The 26,832-nt window shown below is 50.3% G+C and overlaps 1 protein-coding gene across 1 annotated transcript in view; it reads right to left on the bottom strand.

Moving 5' to 3' along the window:
* The window catches only part of NT5DC2 (5'-nucleotidase domain containing 2), a 184,223-nt gene that overhangs the window by 82,355 nt on the left and 75,036 nt on the right, over positions 1–26,832 (bottom strand). Inside the window, exon 7 of the mRNA XM_086940247.1 lies at positions 5,983–6,043. Within this exon, the coding sequence (XP_086796373.1) occupies positions 5,983–6,043 (61 nt within the window). The remainder of the gene's footprint in view (positions 1–5,982; positions 6,044–26,832) is intronic.

The raw sequence follows: 26,832 nt of genomic DNA on the forward strand, positions 1-26,832 counted from the left end.
TTTGTGATTTGTAATAAAGCGTGAAAGCTTGAAAACAGCTTGAAACATTGAAAGAACATATTTGAACCAGTGATGCTGTGGTGGTGCTGAGTGATGCTGTGGTTGCGCTGAGTGATGCTGTGGTGGTGCTAAGTGGTGCTGAGTGGGGCTGAGTGATAATGTGGTGGTGTGGTGGTGCTGAGTGATGCTGTGGTGGCGCATCAGCGATGCTGTGGTGGCGCATCAGCGATGCTGTGGTGGCGCATCAGCGATGCTGTGGTGGCGCATCAGCGATGCTGTGGTGGCGCATCAGCGATGCTGTGGTGGCGCATCAGCGATGCTGTGGTGGCGCTGAGTGATGCTGTGGTGGTGCCTCTTCATTACATTCTCTGGTTTGGCTTCCATATTTATCAATAAAACTAATAACGTGTACTGCTGAAAATACATTTAGTATGCGATATTGGAATGGAAAAAAATCACATTATAGTGGGAATATGCAGCTGGAGAGGCTGAATATTGTTTCTCTATGTCTTACTTATGTGTCTTTTTATAAGCACAAATTAAATCTATATGTTAAACTGAATACACAATAGGACCTAGACATATTACTTTGTTATAATAGATTGCTTGGCAAGGGAATGTTATGCTTTAAACAGAATTGTACATGCAAATGAGGAATGAAAGTGACAGAGTGCAAGGGTTCCTTTATCCTGAGGGCTCAGGTGTGCTGTAAATTCATAGTGACATGTGTGGCTCGCCGATCACATCTACTTTGTATTCATAATCTGCAGTGGAAGGCAATGTTTTTCTTCATGTCACCATCCTAGTTAGGTCTGCGATTTGTGACATGGTTATTTATAGCGCTCAGGTCTGGAGAAGGAGTGCAACGTACTCTTTTGAAGTAGAGTTATTAGGAACTCTCTCCTGTTTGACTCACCAAGATAATCTTGGCCTAAAAAATCTAAAATATCGCATGCCGCTTTAAATTGTGATGTGTAAAAGACGGCTAAGGGGGACCTCCGATGGATGATGTCACAATGAGTCTCAAAACCCAAAAAGACATCAAGTCAAGGAACAATCTGGAATTCCTGGTGTTGGCGATTGTTGGTTGATCCAGGACGGGGCATAGGGAACTGTTACGTTTGCACTGGCTGGTCCATTTACAATCTTCAAATATTAGTGACACTGATACAAACAGCGTGCCCAAAGCTTTTAAAGTTTCAATTAGTTTGAAAATGTATGCCATCCACGATCCACAAGAAATAATTTATCAGATATATGCAGAGGTAGGCCCAAGTGCCTTGGAAATGACGAAGAACATTTTGAACACATTACTAAATTGGGAGGTTAACCAGAGTAAAGCAAATATGAATCAGAGTGATGTAATCACATTTTCGGGGGTCAGCAATCCCACAGGTTGTGTATTGCAGCACTGCTTACTTGGAGATAGAGAAGAAGCGGGTACACTAGTAAAAGAATTGCACAAGAGAACGAAAGAGGGAGAAAATTCGGACTAAATCAGAAGAAATTCAGTTTTAAATAAATTTAGTCTTAAAAACTTATTGGACAACCACTTAAACAAGCCCTCGGCATTGCTGGGGTGGGGAGAGGCAAGAAGGGAAGAATAGGGGAGAGTAAGGGTGACAAGACGCACGGGGAGCAGCAGCCTTTGATGTGCTGGCCGGCCGTGGGCAGTGAATAATTAGGGGAGGAGCAATGCCAGAGCGCACGCTGGGGGAAGCTTGTGGGAGGGAGGCGGTCATTTCCACATCGATGGAGGAAATTCAATGGTCTAGCGCCTTGAACTCAAGAATTTAGAAAATATGTTATTAGGGCAGAATAGTGCAGCACTTACACCGTGGTCGAGACACTGCAGGGGTGGGGGAAATATGGTGTTCATGTCTGTTAGATCAATTTTTATTCACTAAACACATATCAATGTTATAAGGATGGTTTTGATAGCAAACAAAAAAACAACTTTTTTTACACCCTGATTACTTCTGGAAATATGTTGTTTGAAAATTATGTAAAATAACGGACTTCCTTGCCTCAATGAATGCAACTCGTTTTAATCAGCTCAGAAAGATGCAAAACTAGGTCGTTCCTACTGGGAATAATATAACTGGTGACCACTGGTTGAAACTACGTTATCTGTGTATGCTTACAACACTGACTGCTGGCTCAGAGGAAGCTACAATATTGTTTGGCAATGCACCAAAATACATTGTAGGAGAAACACAGCACAACAAATTGTCACATCACATTAATTATATGCTCTGGAACTTAATTATTGATCCAGTTGACGCTGCAAAAGATGGATTGACCCGGTTTTAATGCCAAGGTCGTTTACATTTGATCTTTACGCTCACTACACTAAGAAAGGCTGCTAGATTGGATTAAAGCGCATTGACTGATACTGTGGCTACCGAGCTAATTCTCTTGTCTGCAGACTGATCTTTCCATAGCGGCTTAAGACGTGAATTCTGCTTTGAAAACAGGCAGATTAGTGCTATAAGACGGCCATTTTGCATTAGTGTATATATGCGGCCTCCTGTTAGAAGCGTAGCCGTAGATTTGCAGAGTTAACGGGGATCTGTCCCTTTTAATTACTCGGACGGCCAGGACCAGGCATGCCGATAAGCAACCTGCGCTGGAAGGAGGGATGCAACGTGCATGCACGCGAGCGTGTGACAGGAGGCTGCCCTATTATCGTACAGTGTGTCGCATAACATTGCCAGGAAGGTCAGGTCACCAAAGGAATTGGCCAACGTCTGAGAGACCGAAAAGTGTCTCCCTGGAGAACAGGCTGCTTATGAAAGCACTCACCAGGCCTCTATGGGAAAGACACAGAAACAGCCCAGCAGCTGACAAAGTAACACCACCTCCGACTGCTGCAAAACACCTTTCACAGCCATGAAATGAGCCACGCATTGAAAAGGTTTGAAGAGAAAGGTGATTAATTGAGCACGGTCACATGCAGAGCTCGAGCTGTTCCGAACTGCATGCGTGAGTAGCTCATGCAATCCAGGTGATATAGATTACAGTCTTCCTCTTTTGCAGGATGTGAAATAATGGGCATCAAATAATAAAAAAAAAATTGGAACCATCCTGTGACAATTGGACTTTTACTTCACTAATTAAACTGGTACCTAAAAAAAAAAAGTTAAAATAAAAGGAGACACGGCCTGGCGGCCGTGAAACTGAAAGTATGGCCGGCCGGCCGTGAATAATTAGGGGATGAGAAATGCGCTGGGAGGAGAAATGCAGAGCGCACGCTGAGAAGCGTGTGGGAGGGAGGCTTGGCTGCCTTTGATGTGGTAATGCGAGGCAGGCAGGCGGCTGGTGGCATTGTGCACGCGCTTTTTAGGGCTTGCGCAATGACCTAAAAAGCGCACATGCACTGCATGGAATCGCCAGTGGTTAAACTCTGGATAAGCCACTATAGAGCTTCGCCAGCTATGCGCAAGCGCACCAGCAGGCGAGCCCTAAAAAGGACGTGCCAGATGTTTGATGGACTGTTACTGTGGGGACTAAGGCACTAAAGGCCACCTTTACTTCCCTGTCGTTTACGAGGTTACAGTCCTGCTCCTGCGTTCACGACAACAAACCATCAGGGACTCCAGAGCGGATTACAGTGACGGACTGTTGACGTAGTGACAAGCTACAAGTCTTGCAAAATCAGGGATCCGAATGTGAAGAAAAAAATGAGGGAGAGTCACGCCGCCAGTAAAATATCAAATCCCCGTGGGCGTGGCCAAAAGGAGACAAGGCGGCAACAAGGAGGGACTAAGAAGCCTCCTTTACCATCACAAGCCAGCGTTTTGCATTAAAGAGGATGCTGGCCAATTAAAAAGATGGGTGGGGCTTCAACTCTGCCTCAGAGAACTTTGGAATCTGCACTGATTCCAAGAAGCTCTTGAATGCAGAGAGCAGCGCATGCGCTGCTTTCGACAGCTGAGACCTAAAAAAAGCTCCAAGTCCCATGTGACAAAACAAAGTATGCTACTGAAGGCCACAGCATGTGTCCAGGAGGCCAGAGCTGTTTCCTACAGCAATAAGGATTTTTGCAGCTAATACATTGGTTTAAGAAGAATCCAGCTGGGAGAACAAGAATCCTGGCAGCGCTTTGACTCAAGGTGCGGATTACTGTATTCAGCTTAAGTCTAGCACCTACAGGGATTCACAGAAAGAAGAAGAGATATTCAGCACTTATTCTAGTGACCGACACCCCACTCAGCAGCTTTACAGTTACACAAGGGCAAGTACCTCACCACGACCACCCCCTCCACATCCACACAGAAGTAGGTCTGAACACGCTTAGTATCCTGACCAACACTCCACTCAGCAACTTTATAGCCAGACATGGGCACATACCTCACCACAACCACCCCCTCCACACTGAACACTTACCAACCATATGCAGCAAGGCTCCCACTTTATTACCCAACTGGACCATATCCCCCACGCTTCCTATTAATTGCACACAAGCCCCCACCCTGTATCTTCCTTGTGTGCCTTCATGCAAAGTAACCACATCCACATCTCATTCAGAGTGGATCGGCGTGGCTATGTTTTTTTTTTGGCGCACCCCCTGATTCAGAAAGGGGCTCCCAGTTACCACCATTCACATTCTTCTGCACACTGACCATCGAGTGGAACCGACCCAAGAACCTCTCACCACTACATTTAGATGCCAGTCTACTGGGAACACCCTTGGTGTCTTCTCCATGTATGACACAGAAGCGGGCACTCCCCAACACTGTATGCCCTTCACTGGATGTGGCGGCAGATGCTGCGGAGGTGCTGGCAGCCTCCAGAGATAGGTCTCTAAACTCCCAGCAATGCTGCAAGAGGAGTCCTGAACGCCAGGCAAGCATCCTCTGTCGCACAACTGAACTACACACAAACTGCACGCACTCCTCATGCAAACAAGGGGTTGAGAAAATGCTACACAGCGACTTCTCATGTCAGGTAGTGGGGGTACACCTGGGACCTGGTAACCCTCACCCTTGGAGAGTCTTAAACCAGAGTAGGAGGATGTTAGGCTAAAATAAACGCAAATGGGTGCTACCTTTTAGGAATGACCCATCTACTTTATCAAGTCCCATAACCCGAAGGAAAAATAAACTGGTTTTTAAGGACTCTGGGATGCCTTAACCGCCCATTTTATACAGATCATACTCCAGGTGAGAGGGTCAATTTGCCAGGAGGGGAGCCCTGAGACCCAGCGTCCTGGGGCCATGCAAGAAGCTCCAAGACACTTGTGGGTATACGCGTGCTTTATAAATCATCATAATATAACCCAGCCTGTTTGGATGACCAAATCTTCTTTCCAAACATGGCACTATATTTAACTCTTTGAAAACGAATGACCTTTCCTAAACAGCATTGTGCCAAAAAAGCAGGGTTTTGGGGGACAGTTACACATTATCTTGTATGGTGATACAAGCTTCCATTTGGAGATTAAGAGTTTTAAGCAGATTCACTTATCTCACAAGCTTGTTCGGCAGAAAAAAAAACAACAAGCAAAGAAGAAGGGAAACTTCTCATTTAGATTTAAATGTCAAACATGCGAAATTGTAAGTGGGAGATACTATAATCTACACATGCTCCGGCCTCATCCAGGGTACAAGGACACAAAATACTCCTTTGTAGCCATGAAGCACCTACAGCGAGGCTTCTCCAGACACCAAACCTCACCCTCAGTCACTTGTTCCGCGTCCATTTCAATATTAAAAGGATAAATCAAGATAACAGGAAAATGTATAGCCACTACTTTCTTAGTTATTACATACTTAATAGTTTCTACTAAAACCAGAGACTTGTACACAGTAGGAGCAAAGAGTGCACAGCACCTGTGGAACACTCCCAGAGTAGGTACAAACTACTCAGCGGCGCTCTTACATCTGCCAGGATGGTCACATGAGTGATCATACGTAGCCCTGATTTCAAGGAATTGAAAAGAAGGGCAGCAGAAAGGATCCCCCTCCGGGAACTACTCACCCAGATCCTGCATGATCCACTGGTACATGAGGCCTTTGACGTGCACGTCTCGGATGGCGTCCTAGGCAGAAAAGGATGGACAGCGTTATTCATGCACCTCTTGTGGTGGTGAGTCACTCACTGCTGCACTGTGGTGGAATACATTTAACTAATGTATGCATACATGACTGCTACTAGATTAACAGAATGACCTAAACGCGCACTAGAGAAGGCTGCCTCACCAGAAGTAGCTGCACCCTAGAAAACATAGGAAAAGCACTAGAAGGAACAGCGTGCTTTAGTATCTACACCCCAGTAAACACTGGTCAAGCACGTGAAGGGACAGCTTGCTGCAGTATCAGAGCACTCCAGTAAACACTGGACAAGCACGTAAAGGGACCACTTGCTGCAGCATCAGAGCATGTAAAGGGACAGCTTGCTGCAGCATCAGAGCATGTGAAGGGACCGCTTGCTGCAGCATCAGAGCATGTGAAGGGACAGCTTGCTGCAGCATCAGAGCATGTAAAGGGACAGTTTGTTGCAGCATCAGAGCATGTGAAGGGACAGCTTGCTGCAGCATCAGAGCACGTGAAGGGACAGCTTGCTGCAGCATCAGAGCACGTGAAGGGACAGCTTGCTGCAGCATCAGAGCACGGGAAGGGACAGCTTGCTGCAGCATCAGAGCACGGGAAGGGACAGCTTGCTGCTGCATCAGAGCACGGGAAGGGACAGCTTGCTGCTGCATCAGAGCACGGGAAGGGACAGCTTGCTGCTGCATCAGAGCACGGGAAGGGACAGCTTGCTGCTGCATCAGAGCACGGGAAGGGACAGCTTGCTGCTGCATCAGAGCACGGGAAGGGACAGCTTGCTGCTGCATCAGAGCACGGGAAGGGACAGCTTGCTGCTGCATCAGAGCACGGGAAGGGACAGCTTGCTGCAGCATTCAGGCAAGTGAAGAGACAGCCGGCTGCAGTATCAGAGCACGGGAAGGGACAGTTTGCTGCAGCATCAGAGCACGGGAAGGGACAGTTTGCTGCAGCATCAGAGCCCAGGGAGGGACAGCTTGCTGCAGCATCAGAGCACGTGAAGGGACAGCTTGCTGCAGCATCAGAGCACGTGAAGGGACAGCTTGCTGCAGCATCAGAGCACGTGAAGGGACAGCTTGCTGCAGCATCAGAGCACGTGAAGGGACAGCTTGCTGCAGCATCAGAGCACGTGAAGGGACAGTTTGCTGCAGCATCAGAGCACGTGAAGGGACAGCTTGCTGCAGCATCACAGCACGTGAAGGGACAGTTTGCTGCAGTATCAGCACAGGAAGGGATATCTACACCCCAGTAAACACTGGTCAAGCATGTGAAGGGACAGCTTGCTGCAGTATCAGAGCACTCCAGTAAACACTGGACAAGCACGTAAAGGGACCGCTTGCTGCAGCATCAGAGCATGTAAAGGGACAGCTTGCTGCAGCATCAGAGCACGTGAAGGGACAGCTTGCTGCAGCATCAGAGCACGTGAAGGGACAGTTTGCTGCAGCATCAGAGCACGTGAAGGGACAGCTTGCTGCAGCATCACAGCACGTGAAGGGACAGTTTGCTGCAGCATCAGAGCACGTGAAGGGACAGCTTGCTGCAGCATCACAGCACGTGAAGGGACAGTTTGCTGCAGTATCAGCACAGGAAGGGATATCTACACCCCAGTAAACACTGGTCAAGCATGTGAAGGGACAGCTTGCTGCATCATCAAAGCACGGGAAGGGATAGATTGCTGCAGCATCAGAGAACCCCAGACATGAGCCACTGTCACTGCAAGGGGCAAAGAGCGCCCCAGACGTTAGCCACTGTCACTACAAGGGGCGAGGCGTGCCCCAGACATGACCCACTGTCACTACAAGGGGCGAGGAGCGCCCCAGACGTTAGCCACTGTCACTACAAGGGGCGAGGAGCACCCCAGACATGAGCCACTGTCACCACAAGGGGCGGGGAGCGCCCCGGACATGAGCCACTGTCACCACAAGGGGTAGGAGCACCCCAGACATGATACGGTCACCACAAAGGGGGAGGAGCACCCCAGACGTGAGCCACTGTCACTACAAGGGGTGATGAGCATCCCATGAGCCACTGTCACTACAAGGGGCGAGGAGTGCCCCAGACATGAGCCACTGTCACTACAAGGGGCGAGCAGCGCCCCAGACGTGAGCCACTGTCACTGCAAGGGGTGAGGAGCACCCCAGACATAAGCCACTGTCACCACAAGGGGTGAAGAGCGCCCCAGACATGAGCCACTATCACCTCAAGGGGCGAGGAGAGCCCCAGACATGAGCCACTGTCCCTACAAGGGGCGAGGAGCGCCCCAGACATTTGCCACTGTCACCACAAGGGGCGAGGAGCACCCCATCAGCCACTGTCACTACAAGGGGCAAGGAGCACCCCATCAGCCACTGTCACTACAAGGGGCGAGGAGCACCCCAGACATTTGCCACTGTCACTACAAGGGGTGAGGAGCGCCCCAGACTTGAGCCACTGTCACTACAAGAGGAGCGCCCCAGACATGAGCCTCTGTCGCTACAAGGAGCGCCCCAGACATGAGCCACGGTCACTAAAAAGGGCGAGCAGCGCCCCAGACATGAGCCACTGTCACCACAAGGGGTGAGGAGCCCCTCCAGACATGAGCCACTGTCACCACAAGGGGCGAGGAGCGCCCCAGACATGAACCACTGTTACCACAAGGGGTGACGAGCGCTCCACACATGAGCCACTGTCACTACAAGGGGCGAGGAGCGCCCCAGACATGAGCCACTGTCACCACAAGGGGCGAGGAGCGCCCCAGACATGAACCACTGTTACCACAAGGGGTGACGAGCGCTCCACACATGAGCCACTGTCACTACAAGGGGCGAGGAGCGCCCCAGACATGAGCCACTGTTACCACAAGGGGTGACAAGCGCCCCAGACATGAGCCACTGTCACTACAAGGGGTGACGAGCGCCCCACACATGAGCCACTCTCACTACAAGGGGTGATGAGCGCCCCGGACATGAGCCACTGCCACCACAAGGGGAGAGGAGCGCCCCAGACATGACTCACTGTCACAGGGGGCGAGGAGCGCCCCAGTCATGAGCGCCCCAGACATGAGCCACGGTCAGTAGCGTAACGATAATTAAGGGGGCCCCCCTGCCAGTTACGTGGAGTGCCCCTTCGGACTCTATGAGGAGCTCCCAGGCCGAAGTGCAGTGCTGAGGGGGCCCCCTTGAGCTTGAGGGCCCCCGCACTGCGGGGGATGCGTGGGCCTGTGTTACGCCCCTGGCCACTGTCACCTCAAGGGGCGAGGAGCGCCCCAGACATGAGCCACTGTCACTACAAGGGGCGAGGAGCACCCCATGAGCCACTGTCACCACAAGGGGCGAGGAGCGCCCCAGACATGCGCCACTGTTACCTCAAGGGGTGAGGAGCGCCCCAGGCATGAGCCAGTGTCACTACAAGGGGTGAGGAGCACCCCAGACATGAGCCACTGTCACCACAAGGGGGGAAGAGCACCCCATGAGCCACTGTCACCACAAGGGGAGAGGAGCGCCCCAAACATGCGCCACCGTCACCTCAAGGGGTGAGGAGCGCCCCAGACATGAGCCACTGTCACTACAAGGGCGGAGGAGCGCCTCAGACATGAGCCACTGTCACTACAAGGGATGTGGAGCGCCCCAGCCCCGCACCACGACCCAAGGCCAGGTAGACGGTCCCCGCACTGCTCATGGGCAGCCAAGGCGGCCGTCACGAGGTCAATCCCGTAATCCGGATTTAAAGGAGGGCACGGGCAGAGGCCGCCGCACTGGCTTTAAATAGAAAGCGAAGACGGCCGGCCAGAGCACATGTCACGGCCAAGGGGAAGCTTATACGACGGGCCTGCGGGGTTGTGACCCACACATTCCCGGGGGACTGGGCCTGGGGTCGCCAACTGACCTCCAGCCTTCTTTACGCACGCCAGTACAGCTGTGGCCCAGGGCGTGCCACTCGTGTCCGTGCGCCACCCACACAAGAGCCCACCGGGGCAGGCACCGCTGCCCACACTTGGCACTGCAGCCATTAACTGGCACTTTAAATTTACAGGTCATAATTCATACTGGGAGCGTCGCTGGAGGGGAGACGCAGCCGTGAACGAGTGTGTAACACAAGTCATACACTCCTCCCCGCCCTCCCGCCACCAGGAGCCCCCCCCCTCCCCCCTCCACTCACATCTTCCAGGCCTGAGCTGGTTTCTCCCCCGGGCACGTCTGACCAGGTCGCTGTAGCCTGATGCGACCTCCAAGGAGAGATTCCCTCCAGCCTCCCACACCACAAGCTTCCTACAGGGTCAAAGCCTCGGCCACTCTCCCCACAGCCTGAGCATGTTTATTTACACCCCCCCCCCCACCTGATCTGTCGTTTCAGCGCCTCCTTGGGCTCTGCACCTCTAATCCCCAGACTCAGGCTCACCCAGGACGAGTCCAGCTAGACCCTTTCCCTTCATCCTAAATACCGTGAAGCGCCCAGACACCCTTCCAGGTCTCTCTAAGCACTGGGCCAGTCCTCAGAGGCTGTGGGTGCAGCACCGCCTGAAGCGTTCATGCCACCCGGTTTATGGTGCTTCATGCAGCTGACTAGCTCCCGGAACCCATGTGTGAGTGAGTAGTAGGCTGCTCTGGGGGGGGGGGGGGGGGGGGGGGGGCTTTCAATGGCATGGCGTGTCAGTGGTACGTTTCTATAGGAGTGTCTCCATAGTGCTTTGGTCATGTTTCTGGCACCGCCCATGGACATGGTCAGAAGCAAGGAGTGAGACACTTTAGCTTCTCATGCTTCAACACGCTATGGATGATGAACAGGAGGAGCGGCCCTTGTAGGGTAGATGTGCCTAGGGAGCCGCACTGACGACGTCCTCTTCCAAGGGGCCTGCATGGCACAGTTTATACCGGGGGAGGACGGAGCACACGAGTGTCTACGGTTAAGTTACATAAAGGTACCCTAATGTAGGCCTGGGTAACATCATACCCTTTCACCTACATCACCTCCCTACACTACACAGTAACATGCCTTTTAGGATTGAACCATTACCTAGTTCTAGTCCTGGGCGCAGAAGGAGGGTTTCCCTGAACAATGGTGTTCTAGGACTTCATCTTTAGACTCACACATATTCATGAGGGTTCTTGGAAACCAGGCTGGGGCTACATCCGTCTACATAATATAATGTAGGTGCATGTAGGTAATATAAGAAATGCGTTACTTACCTGTAACTGCAGTTATCCAGTATTGGTATCTTTCATAGATTCACATGCCTGAATCATTCCCCGTCGTCGGGGTGGGAGTCCCCGGTATATAAAATAGTAATGTCCTAAAGACATATATATATACTAATCGGCCAGAGGCCTCACATTAGTAACCCATCGGATTCCTTTTGTAAAAAAAGGACCAAACTTTGGCCAGGAGCCAATCAGCTACTACCACTCTCTAGAACCTTCCTGGAAGGAGCCCTAGTCCCTCAGATTTTCGTAAGCACAGTGCTAAGTAGTACCTACTGAGAGAACCAAGGTGAGCCCTTCCTGGGGAGACGGGTGGGTTGCATGTGAATCTATGAAAGATACCAATACTGGATAACTGCAGTTACAGGTAAGTAACACATTTCTTATCCAGTATTATGGGTATCTTTCATAGATTCACATGCCTGAATCAGAGTAGCAAGTAGTAGGCAGCACATTTCGCATAATACAGTATGTAAGACACGTGATAATAACTTATCAATAGTGCAACACAATAAACTGCAAACAGTAGCAGGATAAGAAATATGCAATCAGTAGGATAGGAAAGGTGGGATGAAAGGAAGAAGGCTCACCTCTATTGAAATAGATGACGGAGCACCGCCTGTCCCACTGCTGCATCCTTCATGAGTTCCGAATCCAAGCAGTAGTGCTTGGTGAACGTATGTGGTGTCTTCCATGTCGCCGCTCTGCAAATGTCAACAATGGGCACCCCAGAAAAGAGCACCATGGAGGTGGAAACCGCTCTAGTGGAATGAGCCCGAACTCTGGCGGGCAGAGGATGACCCGCCTGTTGGTGGCAGAAGGCGATAGCCACAGAGATCCACCTTGAAATGCTCTGCTTTGTCAAAGGTAGGCTCTTCCTGGGCCTGCTGAAGGCAACAAATAATTGGTTGGACTTGCGAAATTGTTCTGTTCTATGAAGGTAGAATTTCAGACATCTTTTCAGATCTAAGGAATGTAGAGATCTCTCCGCTTGTAAAGATGGATTAGGGAAGAAAGATCTCAGGACAATAGGTTTGTTTAGATGAAAAGCAGACGGAACCTTTGGTATGAATTTGGGGTTAGTCCGAAGAATGACTCTGTCCTGTTTAAACTGAAGGAACGGGTCCTGAATACAGAAAGCCTGCAGCTCACTCACCCTCCTTACTGATGTGAGAGCCAGCAAGAGAGCTGTTTTCCATGACAAGTATTTGAGATCCGCTTTATGCATCGGCTCAAAGGGGTGTTTCATCAACTGCGCCAGGACAATATAGATCTGCCATGTAGGTGGTAAAGGTCTCACTGGAGGATAAGTCCTGAATAAGCCTTTCAGAGACTGCTTGATCAGTCTATTGGACCATAGAGAAGCACCAGACGAAGAGCGTCTGAACCGAGATATGGCTGTCAGGTGGACTTTGATTGAGGCATGAGCCAATCCCGAGTCGGCTAGGTGAAGCAGGTAGGGCAGCAGTTGTGCTTGAGATGACGAGAACGGGTGCAGTTTGTTAGCTTTACACCATAAACAGAATCTCTTCCACTTAAGAGAATAGGTCTTATTGGTACTGTCAGCCCAGGCCCGGGCTAAGACGACCCTGCAGTCCTGAGGGATAACTAAGTCCTGGAATTCTCTGAACTCAGGAGCCAAGCCGATAATCTGAGAGATGTCAGATCTGGATGTTGGACTTGCCCCTGGTTCATAGTGAGGAGATGCGGGTAAGGCCTGAAAAGAATCGGAGGCTCCAGCGATAGAAGGTGGAGTTCTGTAAACCAGCGTTGGCGTGGCCACGCTGAGGCGACCAGGATCAGTGTGCAATGCTCTGCTTTTAGTTTCCCAAGGACCCTGGGGATATGAGGAAATGGTGGAAAAGCGTAAGCAAATACGTTGCACCATGCGATCGAAAATGCATTCCCCCGGGGGAGGAGCTTTGCGGGCAACCAAGATGGCCGCGTGAGCTCGGAGCTCCGAAGACCCTCCAATCCTCCGAATTAATCCTGTCTATCCTGCCCCACGGAAGTGGGAACATGCTGTTGAACTGCTGCTGATGCGGGACTAGTTTTCCGATTGAAGATCCGAGTTCCCCAGGTGGAGTTACACCGTGTTGAAGATTGGGGACGACGACGCCATCAGTGCCCGGGTTTACATGGGCGACTGCAGCGCTGCTACACAGTGGTGGTCCTAAGAGTGAACGACTGCCCCACCTCAAGGAATCACCCAGGCTACTCGGTGGACTGAAGTGCTGATCGAGCGGTGGGGGCGGATGCTATCGCCTACCGACTTGGGGCCCCGACGAGGACCAGGGAGTATTCCCGATTGAGTGGCTTTTTGCCCAACATGGCTGGCAGAGGCGATCCGGATAGAGGGGAAACCCCGGGTCAGCAGAAAAACGTCTTTTTCTCAGTCCACTATCTCCGATCGCTACGCCCACCCTAAGGGATCGCCCGGAGCCACCGTGCGGACAAAGGACATGCAGCGGGAAGTGTCGCCGGATGACTCGGCTCCAACTCTCCGAGACGTAATGGGCGCCATTGCGGGCATCAAGGCGGAGATGCATAAGCAACATGAGGTGCTATCGCACAAGGTCGACACGCTAGCCATCGATATCAATTTGATCAGAGCTGATCTCGGCAAGACTAATGACCGAGTCAAGTCACTCGACATAAAATCGTCGAGTCTGACCTCGGACGTAACGGACCTACAATCGGAGATCCGAGACCTAAAAGCTGCGAACTCGATGTTTGCCCGCAAGCTTGATGATTTTGAAGGACGGGCCAGGTGCCAGAACGTCCGCATCGTTGGTGTCCCGGAGGGGGCAGAGGAAGATGCCACCGATCTCTTTGTTGAGGACTTAGTCCAGGACCATCTGACCCCCGGCGGCCTCAGCAAGTTCTTTTCGGTGGAGCGAGCTCATAGACTGCCCGGAGGCCGCCCGAAGCTGGGGGCCCCTCCGCGCCCTATCATCGCCAGGGTGTTCAATTTTAGGGATAGGGACGCTATCCTGCAGGCATCGAGGAGAGGTGGGCCGCTGAAGTTCCAAAATGCTGACATAAATTTTTTCCCGGACTTCACCCAAGCGGTGCAGAAGCGAAGGCAAAGTTTCACGGGCGTGAAACGTAGACTGCGAGAGCTAGGGATGAAGTACTCTATGCTGTTCCCGGCGAAATTACGCATCGAACAAGATGGCCGGGCATTGTTCTTCAACATGCCAGAAGCGGCCGGGGACTGGCTGGACACTTTGCCCCAGCGCCGGGGTGCGCCCGAGGAACAGTCGGAGGGGGCGTCTGGTGGCCCCGATCTTCAGGAGTAAAAGGACCCTTTGGGACATTTTCGGATGATGAGTCTGCTCAGGCAGTCAGTCGCAGAGTACTGTACTTTTGCTGCTATCCTTTATCTGTGAACGGGGGGGGGGGGATAGGTTGCCTCCTTTCTCCTCTAGGGGCTTTTCGTAGAGTAGTTTTTGGGGCGACAGGCACACTGCTAGTTGGGGGGGCTCATTAGTCTAATGCAGGGGTGCAGGGTGGTTGGGTTGATTGTTTTTTGTGTGTTTTCTTTCTCTTTCCTCTACCTATTTCATGGCAAGGTGACTATCCTGTTGATTATGCTGTAGCGGCTGCTCCCTGCAGGGGCGGCACGGGCCTCTACATTGACGATTGGGGGTAAGAAGTTACATGTACTGAGTTGGAATGTTAATGGACTGGGTGATCGCATTAGGCGAGGGGTTGTGTTGCAAATGTTTAAAAGATGCATGCCTGATGTCATCCTGTTGCAAGAAACACATCTCATTGGGAATACGTGCCATGCACTCAACAGAAAAGGCTTCAAAATGGTGGCACAATCGGGGCTCTCCTCGGGGTCCCGTGGGGCGGGGATCATGGTGCGCATGTCTCTCCCGTTTGAGGTGGAATCTAGCGTGATCGATGAGAGGGGACGCTACGTCGCCGTCATGGGTAGGTGGGAGGGGCGTACCCTGGTCTTGGTTTCTGTTTACGTCCCCCCTGGTTTGCAAACGACAACTTTCCAAGATCTTGGGGGCGCCATTTTGGGCCTGCCAGAAGGTTTGCTTGTAGTTGGTGGGGACTTTAATGCAGTTGGATCTGGGACTTTAGACCGTCATCCATCCAGAGATCTTCGAAATGCGCAGTCCTGGCTTCCTGATTTCCTGGACACCATGGGGCTTGTTGATTGCTGGAGACTACTTCACCCCGCTCAGCGACAATACTCCTTCCACTCTGGAGCGCACGGTAGCCTCTCCAGGATTGACTATGTTCTGGCATTTGCCGCCCACGCGTCGGCCGTCTCCGAGGCCCGTTTGATGGCCAGAGGCATCTCGGACCATTCCCCGGTCTGGGTGTCTTTTGACTTTGACATAGTAGTGGCCTCGAGAGTAGCGCCAGTCAATCCGTGGTACTTCCGTAACCCTAAGACTCGTGACCTCCTGGCTAAGGCAATTGAGCTTTATTTTTCCGAAAATGTGGGCTCGGTAGCGTCGGCCATGTCCCTATGGGAGGCCTTTAAAACTGTCCTGAGAGGAGAAGCCTTCTCCTTAATAGCCGAGGCGCCCAGACGTAGAGATGAGGAAGTGGTGCGACTGGAATCAGAGATTGGGGATCTTGATTCTCAATTGGAGACTGGTCCGACGCCTGCCCTGCTACATGCTCTCTCACTCAAGCAGTCGGAGTACCGGGCCGCTGCTACTGACGCTGCCAAGGCAATGGGCAGAGAACAGCAAGGGAGGATCTACGATATCGGGGACAAGGCAGGCAAGCGCATTGCGTGGCTTGATAAGAAGGAGATGGCCTCCGTGTGGTTCCCGAGGTGCTGGGGGAGGACGGACTGGCTGTCACCGACCCCAGCGCTATAGTTACGGTCTTCGCTGATTATTTTGAGTCCGTATACACCTCGGCTTCTGATATGACCGAGGCGGACTCTGCCGCTCTCCTTGAAGGGATTGAACTTCCGTGTTTGTCGGACACTGAACGCGACGACATGGACAGAGGTATAACGGCAGACGAGGTTGCGCCTGCGATACGCTCTTTAAGGTCTGGCAAGGCTCCCGGTCCCAATGGCCTCCCGGTGGAGCTTTATAAAATAAAGGCTGACACCATTGCTTCGCCTTTACGGAACATGTTCCTTGAGGCGCGCGAGGCGGGTGAACTCCCTCCGGACCAACGATTGGCCACCATTGTGGTCATCCACAAGGACGGGAAACCCAGAGACCTCTGCCGGTCATATCGCCCAATCTCCTTGTTGAACGCCGAGCCAAAGATCCTGGCTAAATTATTGGCCAATCGGTTGGTGGGTGCGATTACCGACTTGGTCCACCCAGACCAATCAGGCTTTATTCCTCATCGCAACACAGCCCTCAACCTTAGGAGACTCCATGCGGTCATGGCAAGGGTCGGTACGCTCCGGGAGCCGTCCATCTTGGCATCTCTGGACGCGACGATGGCTTTTGATTCCCTTGAATGGAACTACCTGTGGGCAGTGCTGACGAAGTTTGGGTTTGGCCCTGAATTCATCAGATGGGTCAGACTTCTATACGCTAACCCATTGGCCCAATGTCACGGTCAATGGCCGAGTGTCCGCATCTTTTGCCTTGCGAAGAGGTACCAGGCAGGGATGCCCCTTGTCGCCTCTGCTATTTGCATTGGAGCTTGAGCCCCTTGCCGCTTGGTTACGGACCCACCCTGACATTCATGGGATGAAGTGGTCGTCTGGCTTGGAGGACCGTGTGTCTTTATACGCGGACGACATTTTGCTCTACCTCACCTCTCCTTGTAAATCCTTCATTGTGGCTTGCGATGTGCTGCATACCTTCGGCAGATACTCGGGCCTGGTTATTAACTGGTCCAAATCTCACCTTTATGTACTGAATGGTGAGACTCCGCGTCTTCCCAGGGGCTGTGCTATACAGATCGCGAGGCAGGGGTTTAAATACCTGGGCATTTATATTACAACCGATGCCTGGACACGGTATTCAAATAACTTGCTTCCCCCTCTTGCGCGCCTTCGGCGCCACGTGGAGGGGTGGCGCAAGTTGCCGCTTTCCCTGCCCGGACGTGCGGCACTGTTTAAGATGATGTCTCTGCCCAGATTCTTGTATGCGCTCCAGAACACACAGGATCCAGTCCCCACTGGATATTTCAGAGAGGTCGAAGGTTTGCAGCGGACCCTCCTCTGGGAAGGTAGGCCATGCATTGCTATAACCAAATTGACGCTCCCGTGGTACGACGGCGGCATCGCCGAGCAGTGGACGGTAGACGTAGGTGATTAGCCTTTCTCCACGACAGCAAACTAATACGTTGTACATCGTGAAGCACCTACCCCCTGCCCGTTGAAGCCTAATAGGAGAATTCCTCTAGTTTTACAGACACCCTACATTTTTAGGAGTGTCTTCCCATTGGTAAATTTTACCACTGGAAGATAAAGGATTTAGGACAGGGTGAGTCTTTTAGGGGACCCACACCTCCCACTTCCTTTTTTTGGTCCTGATGAATACCGGGGATCACCCCTAATGGTAGAAACATGTTGACCAACACATAATTGAGATACGTAGGTCGTAACTCCCCTTCCAGTATCTCACTTTTCATTTTAACATTGTCCAGTTGCTTTTTTATTAAAACTCTTGTATAAAGTAAAAACCAGGACAATTTTTAACACTCTAACCTTTTTTGTTTGCACCCACACTTCACAACCTGCTCCACTGCAACTCAGGTGTCGAAGCACACCCAGGTGACGCTAGGCCACTTGGGTGGACCCCGATGATGAAGCAAGTCACCACTAGGTGGTGAGTGAGGGTTTTTTTAACAAGGAACACTGATTCCACGTTTGGAAAGCCTTCATCCTACTCATCTGGTAATACTCCTTCATTTGTTTTCTACAATTCATGACCTGGGGATCAGGAGTATTTCTCGTCCAGTGTCCACGGACACAATCCCTTACTCTCCATATATGTTTCGGGTTCTTTAGATATGCCCAACTGCGACACGCCCTTATGGCGGTGTTGCCGGGGGGTGAGAAAGTCCCTGAATCGTCCCCGTTGGAAGACAGGGTCTTGGATGGTCATATGCCGGACAGTGCCATTTCACTGATCTACAAAAAATTGATCAATGTCCGCACGGATCTTCTGTCGAGTGTGAGGGACCAGTGGGTGCGTGATGGAGTCGAATTGGATGATGAGGATTGGCAGTGTGCGGTGTCTTCCCCCAAGGAAGTGGCAATCCCAGCTAGATTACGCCTGGTCCAATTGAAAATTCTTCATAGAGTGTATGTAACCGGCCCCCGGTTGATTCATATGGGGCTCTCAGTGGATGGTCTTTGTAGGCGCGGATGTGGAGAATTGGCCACATTCATACACATTATTTGGGAATGCCATGCCATAGCCTCTTACTGGAGGCGTGTTCATGCCGTGATGCGTGAGGTGACTGATGTGGATGTGCCGGCCGAGGCCCGGCGTTGTTTGCTGAATGTGTGGGGCCCCACAGATTACAATAACGCTCAAACCCAATGGGTCACCCTGGGGAATATGGCGGCGAAACGTGACATCGCTCAGAAGTGGGGAGCCCCCTCACCCCCCTCTGTGGAACTGTGGAAGACCAATATGGATTGGTGTATGGTTCGCGAGAAAACGGTGTATGTGGCCAGGGGTAAACCCAAGAAGTGGAGTACGGTCTGGGGGGCCTGGAATGAATATAGGGGTGATATCGGTCTACCTCCCGACACTGCCCCATTGGATGTGCCACTCTCCCCCTTGCCCTTATTTCCAACTTACTCGTCACTTCATTGCCATCCTGGTTCTCTTCCCCCTGTTGTTGTTCAGTTTGTACTGCTTAGTTGCACCCTGTGAGCACACGGCCCTGCCATCCCCTGAATTGAGTATAGTCGCATTTACGTAGTCTTTCCTTGCCTACTCACACTGGTTTTGGTGTTTCCTTGGTTCATTATCTCATAGGTTTATTGTTATCATATCATAAAATTAAACCTGATACGATTTTATAACATGTACTGTGTACACTACATATCCTTCTTCCAAGAATGCTGCCTAGCCTCCGGATTTGTAAGGCTAAATAGCTGTGTGCCTTGACTTTTCAAATAAAGGTTTTCCAAAAAAAAAAAAAAAAAAAAAAAGAAAATGCATTCCCCAGAGACCCTTTCTGGGGAAGCCAGCTTGCATAATGTTGGCATTTTGCATTGATCTCCGTCGCAAATAGATCCACCTGAGGTCTGCCCCATCGGGAGAATACTGCGTCGAGAGCATGTTGGTCGAGCTCCCACTCGTGGCAAATGGAGCGTTGCCGGCTTAGAGAGTCCGCCAGGGTGTTGTCTGCTCCTGGGACGTACTCCGCCCTCAGCGAAATGTTGTGTTGGAGTAGCCACTTCCAAATTCGCTGCGATTCTTGAGACAACGTCATGGATCGAGTTCCCCCTTGCTTGTTTAAGTAGTGCATTGTGGTGGTGTTGTCCGTCCTCACAAGCACTGGGGAGTTCCTGATTCTGGGCAGGAAAGCTCGAAGAGCCAGGTATACTGCCCTCAACTCTAACAGATTGATGAGGAGCAGTTTTTCGGCTGGCGACCACTGACCATGTATCTGAAGCTCCTGTAGGAACGCACCCCATCCTTCCAATGATGCATCTGTTGTTATCACGTGTGGGGAGATTGGAAGCAGGAAAGGAAGGCCCTGGTTCAGGTTTTTTGTTTGAAGCCACCAGTGCAGGGCCTTCACCATGAACGGAGTGATCCTGAGTTGATCGTCGAAGGATCCCGTACTCTGGATCCACTGGGATGATAATGCCTCCTGAAAGGGACGCATACGGAGGTGGCAGTGTGGTATTAGGAGGATGTTGGAGGACATCATTCCTAGCAGAGACTTGAAAAGTCGCACCTTGATGGTCTTTGAGTTTAATGTGTGTTGCCAGCGACCTCAGTTTGGCCTGACGTTCCTGTGATGGAAAGGCCTTTTCCTGATGTGTGTCTAGAATTGCTCCCAGGAAAGTGAGGCGTTGAGAGGGCTGCAGTACTGACTTTTCCTGGTTGAGTGTAAGTCCAAGACTCTCGAAGCGCTGAAGACAGGCGTTGGAAGACCTGTGCACACCTTGTAAAGTGGGAGACTGGATGAGCCAGTTTTCCAGGTAGGGGAATACCTGGTGATGTTGCTGGCGAAGGTAGGCTGCCACTGGAGATCGGCATTTTGTAAAAATGCGTGGCGCCAACTTTAGGCCGAAAGGCAACACTCTGAACTGATAATGTCTGCCCGCCACAGTGAATCTTAGGAATTGGCGGTGACTTTTGTGGATGAGTATTTGGAAATAGGCGTCCTGGAGGTCTAAGGACACCATGAAATCCCTGGAATTGAGTAGTTGTAACACCTCCTGAATGGATACCATACGGAACGATTGGTTTTTGAGGTATGTGTTGAGGTTCCTTAGATCCAGTATAGGTCTCCATTTCTTCTCCTTTTTTCGTATCACGAAGAACCGTGCATAGAATCCTTTCCCCCTCTGGGAACTCTTTCTACAGCTCCTTTCTGAAGCATTAGTGAGAGTTCCGCTTGAAGAAGATGAAGATTCTTGTGTGGCATGGGACATGGGGGGGTTCGAGGGAGGTGTGTCCACAAACTCCAGAGTATGTCCGAACCGAACCAGTTGGAGAACCCAACGATCTGTAGTTATTTTTTGCCAATTGTGGAGGAAGTTGGAAATTTTGCCTCCAACTGCGTAACGTGGAGAAGAAGTGGAGGCCTGTTGGAGAAGGAAGTCATTGCCTTCTGGCGGAATCTTTCTTTCCTCCTCTTCCTCGAAAGGAGGACTTATTGTAAGAAGACTGGCCTTGTTGCTGCCTCTGTTGGTATTGAGGTTTGTATTGCTGGGACGAGCCATAAGAGGATTCGTACCTCTGATATCCACCTCTTGTCTGCTGGCCTCTTCCTCTGGAGCCCCGAAAGGAAGTAGTTTTGTACTGGAGGGTACCCAGGGCTTTTGCGGTCTCGGTGTCTCTCGATACCCTGCAGCATCTCATCGATATGCTTCCCAAAGAGAAGCTCTCCGTCGAACGGCATGTCCAGTACCTTGGCTTGGACTTCAGGCCGGAAAGATGTAGCTTTTAGCCAGCCTTGGCGCCTAAGGACAGCTGCCCCCGCCAGCTGGCGAAATCCTGTAGAGGCGATATCCATCGCCACGTCAATAATCTCCGAGGCGGACCGCTCTCCCTCAAGGAGGATTTTCTGTACCTCTTCCTTCTGCTCCTCTGGCAGCGGTGCCTAGGTATGGGGCAACATCTGCCCACATCTGGCGATTGTAGCGTCCCAAGAGCGCAAGAGAGTTTGCCGCCCTGACATTAATGGCCGACATAGTCGAGAACCTCTTACCGATGTTATCCAGTTTACGGCCTTCCTTGTCCGGAGGCGCAGTCAGTGCAGCAGCTGGGTTGTTGGATTTCCGCAGCGCGGCCTGTGTAATCACAGAGTCCGGTTTAGTATGGCCTGTAAGGCATGCCGGAGCCGTGTCCGGGGCCTTGTACTTCTTATCAAGCCTGGTCGGCACTGGAAGTAGAGATGAGGGATTTTGCATTATCTTTACCCCCTGGTCCCAGATGTAGTCAATAATAGGGATTGACCGGACAGTCTTCTTGAATGGCCCTTTAAAGTCATATAGGAAGCAGTCCTGAGGATGCATGGTCATCTCTATTTTGAACCTTGCTGCTGCTCGCTCTATAACATTATGAAACCCCCTGATGTCTTCTGGAGGTGAATCCGCCTGTGCCTGGTCTGGGGATGCTGGATGTGAAATGATGTATTCATTCCACTCATCATCCTGTATTTCTCCCTCTTCCTGTTGACCCTCCTCGTCTTCTTCCACTGCTTCCTCTTCATCCGAAGATTGTTGTGGAGGCAAAGATACAGGATCTGGGGTGATTACCAGCGGAGGTGGTCTATGGCGAGGAGGAGGAGCTGATGACACGGTTTGAGGTGGCACTACTGGAGGTGGCGGAGTAGGCGGAAACCACTGTTTGTAGTCCGCTATAAGGAATTGTAGGTCCGAAACAATTGAAGCCGGGAGGCACACCATAGGTTGTGGAGGAGGCGAATGATATTCCTCCTGGTATGAGACTTCTGCCTGACCCATATCTTCGTAGTCCGAACTCTCGTGGACCTTAACATGTAGCTGTGATGGACTTGTTGCAGTGGGGAACATGGCGCCATCATCAGAGACCTCAGTCTCCAGTAAATTGGCCGGTGGCAGTGGCTGGACTCTGCTGGGAGACGTCGCCTCTGGCGTCAGCGTATGCGTGGACAACCTGAAGTGTGTAAAGGTATACTTCAGTTTGGGAGATCCTTCCGTCGACGGGCCCGTCGACTGGGTGGTCGTCGACGGTGGGAAGCTGACGGCCACAGCAGACTTCTCGGTCGTCTTCACCGACGACGATGTCGTCGACGGGATCGTTGTCGACTGTGGTTTCTTCGTCGACGGCAGTGTTGGAGTTGCCATTGACGTTTTCGTCGACGATCTTGTCGTCGACGGCTTCGTCGACGCTGGTGTCGACATAGATGGCTTCGTAGATGGCCTCGTCGTCGATGACATAGTCGACGTCGATGGGACTTTCGTCGACGATGATGGCTTCGACTTAGTCGATGAAGGAGCTGTCGTCGACGTTCTTTTGACAGGAATAATAGACGATATAGACCTACCCGACGACAAAGTTGAAGTAGATGTTGTCAGGGTGGTGAAGGCCGATGCTGTCGACGTAGAGAGGGTGCCGTCGACGCTGTCACAGGCATGGCAAAAGACACTAGTACAGGCTTCTTGAAGGTGGTTTCCTGAAGAGAAGTCTTCACTGCCATGGTTTTTGGACGACCCTCTGAAGACTTAGGCGTCTTCTTTTGGGGAGGCACATTAAACGGACCTGGAGATGTCTGTCTCGGCCTTTTAGAAGAGGAGTGTGAGCTCCTAAAGGAACACTCGCTCTCACCTTTGATCCTTGTCCTTCAGTCTCTGAAGCCACAGAAGCAGGCGTCCCTCTCTGTCTTTTAGAGTCTTGACAGAGAAAGCGCGGCAGACCTTACAGTCCTTGGCAGAATGGTCAGGATAGAGACAGTAGAGGCAGTCTTCATGTTTGTCGTCTACATGCAGTCTCAGCTTGCTACACGAGGCACAAGGTCTAAAGAGCCCTTTTTTAGGAGTGGTAGACATAGTAGACTCTAGCCCTCCTTCACAAGAGTAAATATGAAGAGAAAAATATGGAATAAATCCAGAAATACCAGAAACCTGAGCTGAGCTCAGTGGAGACTCCCTTAGCACGACGTGCGGTACAAAATCTGAGGGACTAGGGCTCCTTCCAGGAAGGTTCTAGAGGGTGGTAGTAGCTGATTGGCTCCTGGCCAAAGTTTGGTCTTTTTTTTACCAAAGGACTCAGATAGGTTACTAATGTGAGGCCTCTGGCCTATTAGTGTGTGTATATATATATATATATATATCTTTAGGACATTACTATTTTATATACCGGGGACTCCCACCCCGACGACGGGGAATGATTCAGGCATGTGAATCTATGAAAGATACCCATAATACTGGATAATATCTACGTACAAGGTTCATCGCATGAGTCATCCTCAAATCCAACAATGACTAAAACAAGTAACAAGGGACAAAGGAACCCTAGATACTTTTCTGTATAAATACAGCACCTCTTGCTAGTATTAGTTAGAGGGAACCGAGACTTCCAGGCAGACACACTGACCAGACACGCTGAGGCTCCTGAATGCAGACGCTCCAGCTGACAGTGGTCTGAACATCCCTCGAGGGTTGCCCAACCTGAGACCAAGATGGGGTCCTACACTCTCTTGCTTCAGGTAATGGGGTTACACTAAACCTAGAGGGATTCTTGGCCTCACAGCTACTCACATACTAGGTACATCTAGATAGGCATTGTAGAAGTACGCGCACATTCTTTTATCATGCATTTTATATCCATGTAGGTGTTCAGGACTATTGCAAAATGGTAGAGCTGTACTATCCTTTAATATTCACTGTACTGCTGATCAGATATCTCTGCTACCGTCTAATGGTGGTCACAGCACATATTTTACACTAGAAGAACTGTGCAATAAATAATTATTGTAAAACGCCTGACAGTTTCTCACAGAGAGTTGCACAGAAGAAACAAAGTGAGCACGAGTGACTGAGCGAAAGGTAGTACATTGTTTCCACCGATCCTGAGGAGGGGGGGGGGGGGGGGGTCGTCCGGGTTGGCATGTTCTAAGGTTGCTAGAAACTATTCTCTTCCCGATAAGAGGAGATTCTAGTGGCACTGTGAGCTAGCTAATGCAAACAGGCTAACATATGTGATGGGGGTGCTCAGAGTTAGTCTGCCACCATTCCTACAGTTTGTTATCCAAACGTGCAGGTCCTGTATGGGTAATATAGGAACTGCACTACACTACTTGGAGGCACCATCTTGAACTGTGGATTCCACCCAGGAGCAGAGGAAGAGCAACCTCAGGTATACACCCAGCCATAGTAGTGTGAGAGTTCACCCACAGCGATGGGGAGTCCACAGGAATGGGTATTATACACCTAGCCATAGTATTTACTCTATATCACCAAGACCTACAAGGAGTACATGGTGCAGTACACAGGAATGGGTGTTCTACAACCAGCCCTAGTATTTACTCTGCGTCCACCCAGAGAAGGAATAGTACATAGAAATGTGTGTTATACACCAAGCCGTAGTATTTACTCCAAGTCCACCCAAAATTACAAGCAGCAGTACACAGGAATGGGTATTATACACCCAGCCGTAGTAGTTTGGGAGTCCACCCACAGCAACAGGGAGTACATAGGAATTAGTATTATACGCCCTGCCACAGTATTTTCTCTACGTCTACCCAGACCGACATGGAGCAGTATACGTATACAGGAGCAAACAAGAACACCACATGGGTAAGCAGGGGTGTGGAATTCCTATAGACCCCACATCAAGAACATATTGTTTGGGGTCAAGGCTAACAAGTTATGTTTATTTAATCATTGGGACAAGTAGGCCCAACATCCTGTTGCACAAACTCTCTTGGCTGCGGGTTTACAGTACCAAACTATGGATCAGGGCATTGTCTGGAGTTAAGGTAATTTATGTCCATATGTTAATGCTGTTCAAACTTGAATTTATAGTTAATTAATGAAGAGCCTTTATTATTAGGATGAGCACTCTAAGGATATGTTGTAAGCTCGGACAGCACTACGGACAGAGGTTCTAGTGTAACATGTTAACACAAGTTTGCAACGTTCAACATTTTTTGATTTCTTATAAATAATGCTCCAAGATTGCTTGATTTAGATGCAAATATATGCAGAAGCTTAAAAGCAAGATTGACGATTCTTTGCTAAAAAAATAAACATTCACAAAAAAGTGTAACTAGAAAAAAATGTTTTACTAAACTACTGTGAAATTTCAGGTACCATTTTAAGGAAGAATCATTCAGTTAAGTGTGTCTATGCATGCTAGCATCAACAGAAAATATTCATAATGGAAATTTTAAAAAAAAAATCTCAATGTAACCTGTTTCAAAAGATTATGGGAGATGGAAATAAACAAGCATTGGTGGCCAGCGTTTCGGTTTGGTCAATGCAGGTCTTGTTTTGATATGGTTTTTGTAAAATTGAACTGTTGTGGGAGCTATTGGGCACTCACCATTGTAACAAAACATTGGCAAAAACTTTCCCCCAACCCTGGAAGAAGGTTTACTTCTGCCCTGGCTCAGGAGTAACTTTCCAACCTTTCTCAGTATAAGAAACGATTAGAGAAGCACTGGTAAAAACCTCAAAAAAATGCAAGTTAGTAGGTTTGCACAAACTCAAAAGGGCATTCCAACCTTGGCACCATTACTCATCCCAATCTCCAGCCCCTGTATGTAGATCTGCGGAATGGTTGCAAAATAAGGGAATTACTAGTGTTCAAACCCTACTATAGTAGGAGCCCTGGCATAATCAGAGCTCATAAAGAGATTGCCTAAATATTTTGTCGCTGCACTATGTGGCACCAAAGAGACAAGTATAAATATATTTTTTTTAATAGGACAAGTAGATATTTGAAGCAACCTGTCCCATGGGAAAGTAGATATTTTAATACATTTCACGCCCCATGGAATGGGTATTTTACAACCAGACATAGTATTTACTCTGGGAGCATACCCAGAGCTACAAGAGCAGCCAATAGTAATGAGTATTATAGAACCAGCCATAGTATTTACTCTGGAAGTCCACGCAGACCTAGAAGGAGCAGTACATAGGAATGGGCAGCTGTTGGACTTGGGGGTAATGAGTTAGTATTATGTGGCGAACCACAACACACAACACAAAAAACAACACACAAACAAACAACACACAATACCTCCACTGTGAAGTAAAGCCAGTGGAAGGGATAGAGAAACCACTGGAGAGGCTGAGGAGTGAAGGCAGGGGAAGGGATGGAGAACCCACTGGAGAGGCTGAGGAGTGAAGGCAGGGGAGGGATAGAGAAACCACTGAAGAGGCTGAGGAGTGAAGCCAGGGGAGGGATAGAGAAACCACTGAAGAGGCTGAGGAGTGAAGCCAGGGGAGGGATAGAGAAACCACTGAAGAG

The sequence above is a fragment of the Lissotriton vulgaris genome, chromosome 10 (assembly GCF_964263255.1).
Source record: "Lissotriton vulgaris chromosome 10, aLisVul1.2, whole genome shotgun sequence".
NCBI classification, from domain to species: Eukaryota; Metazoa; Chordata; class Amphibia; order Caudata; family Salamandridae; genus Lissotriton; species Lissotriton vulgaris.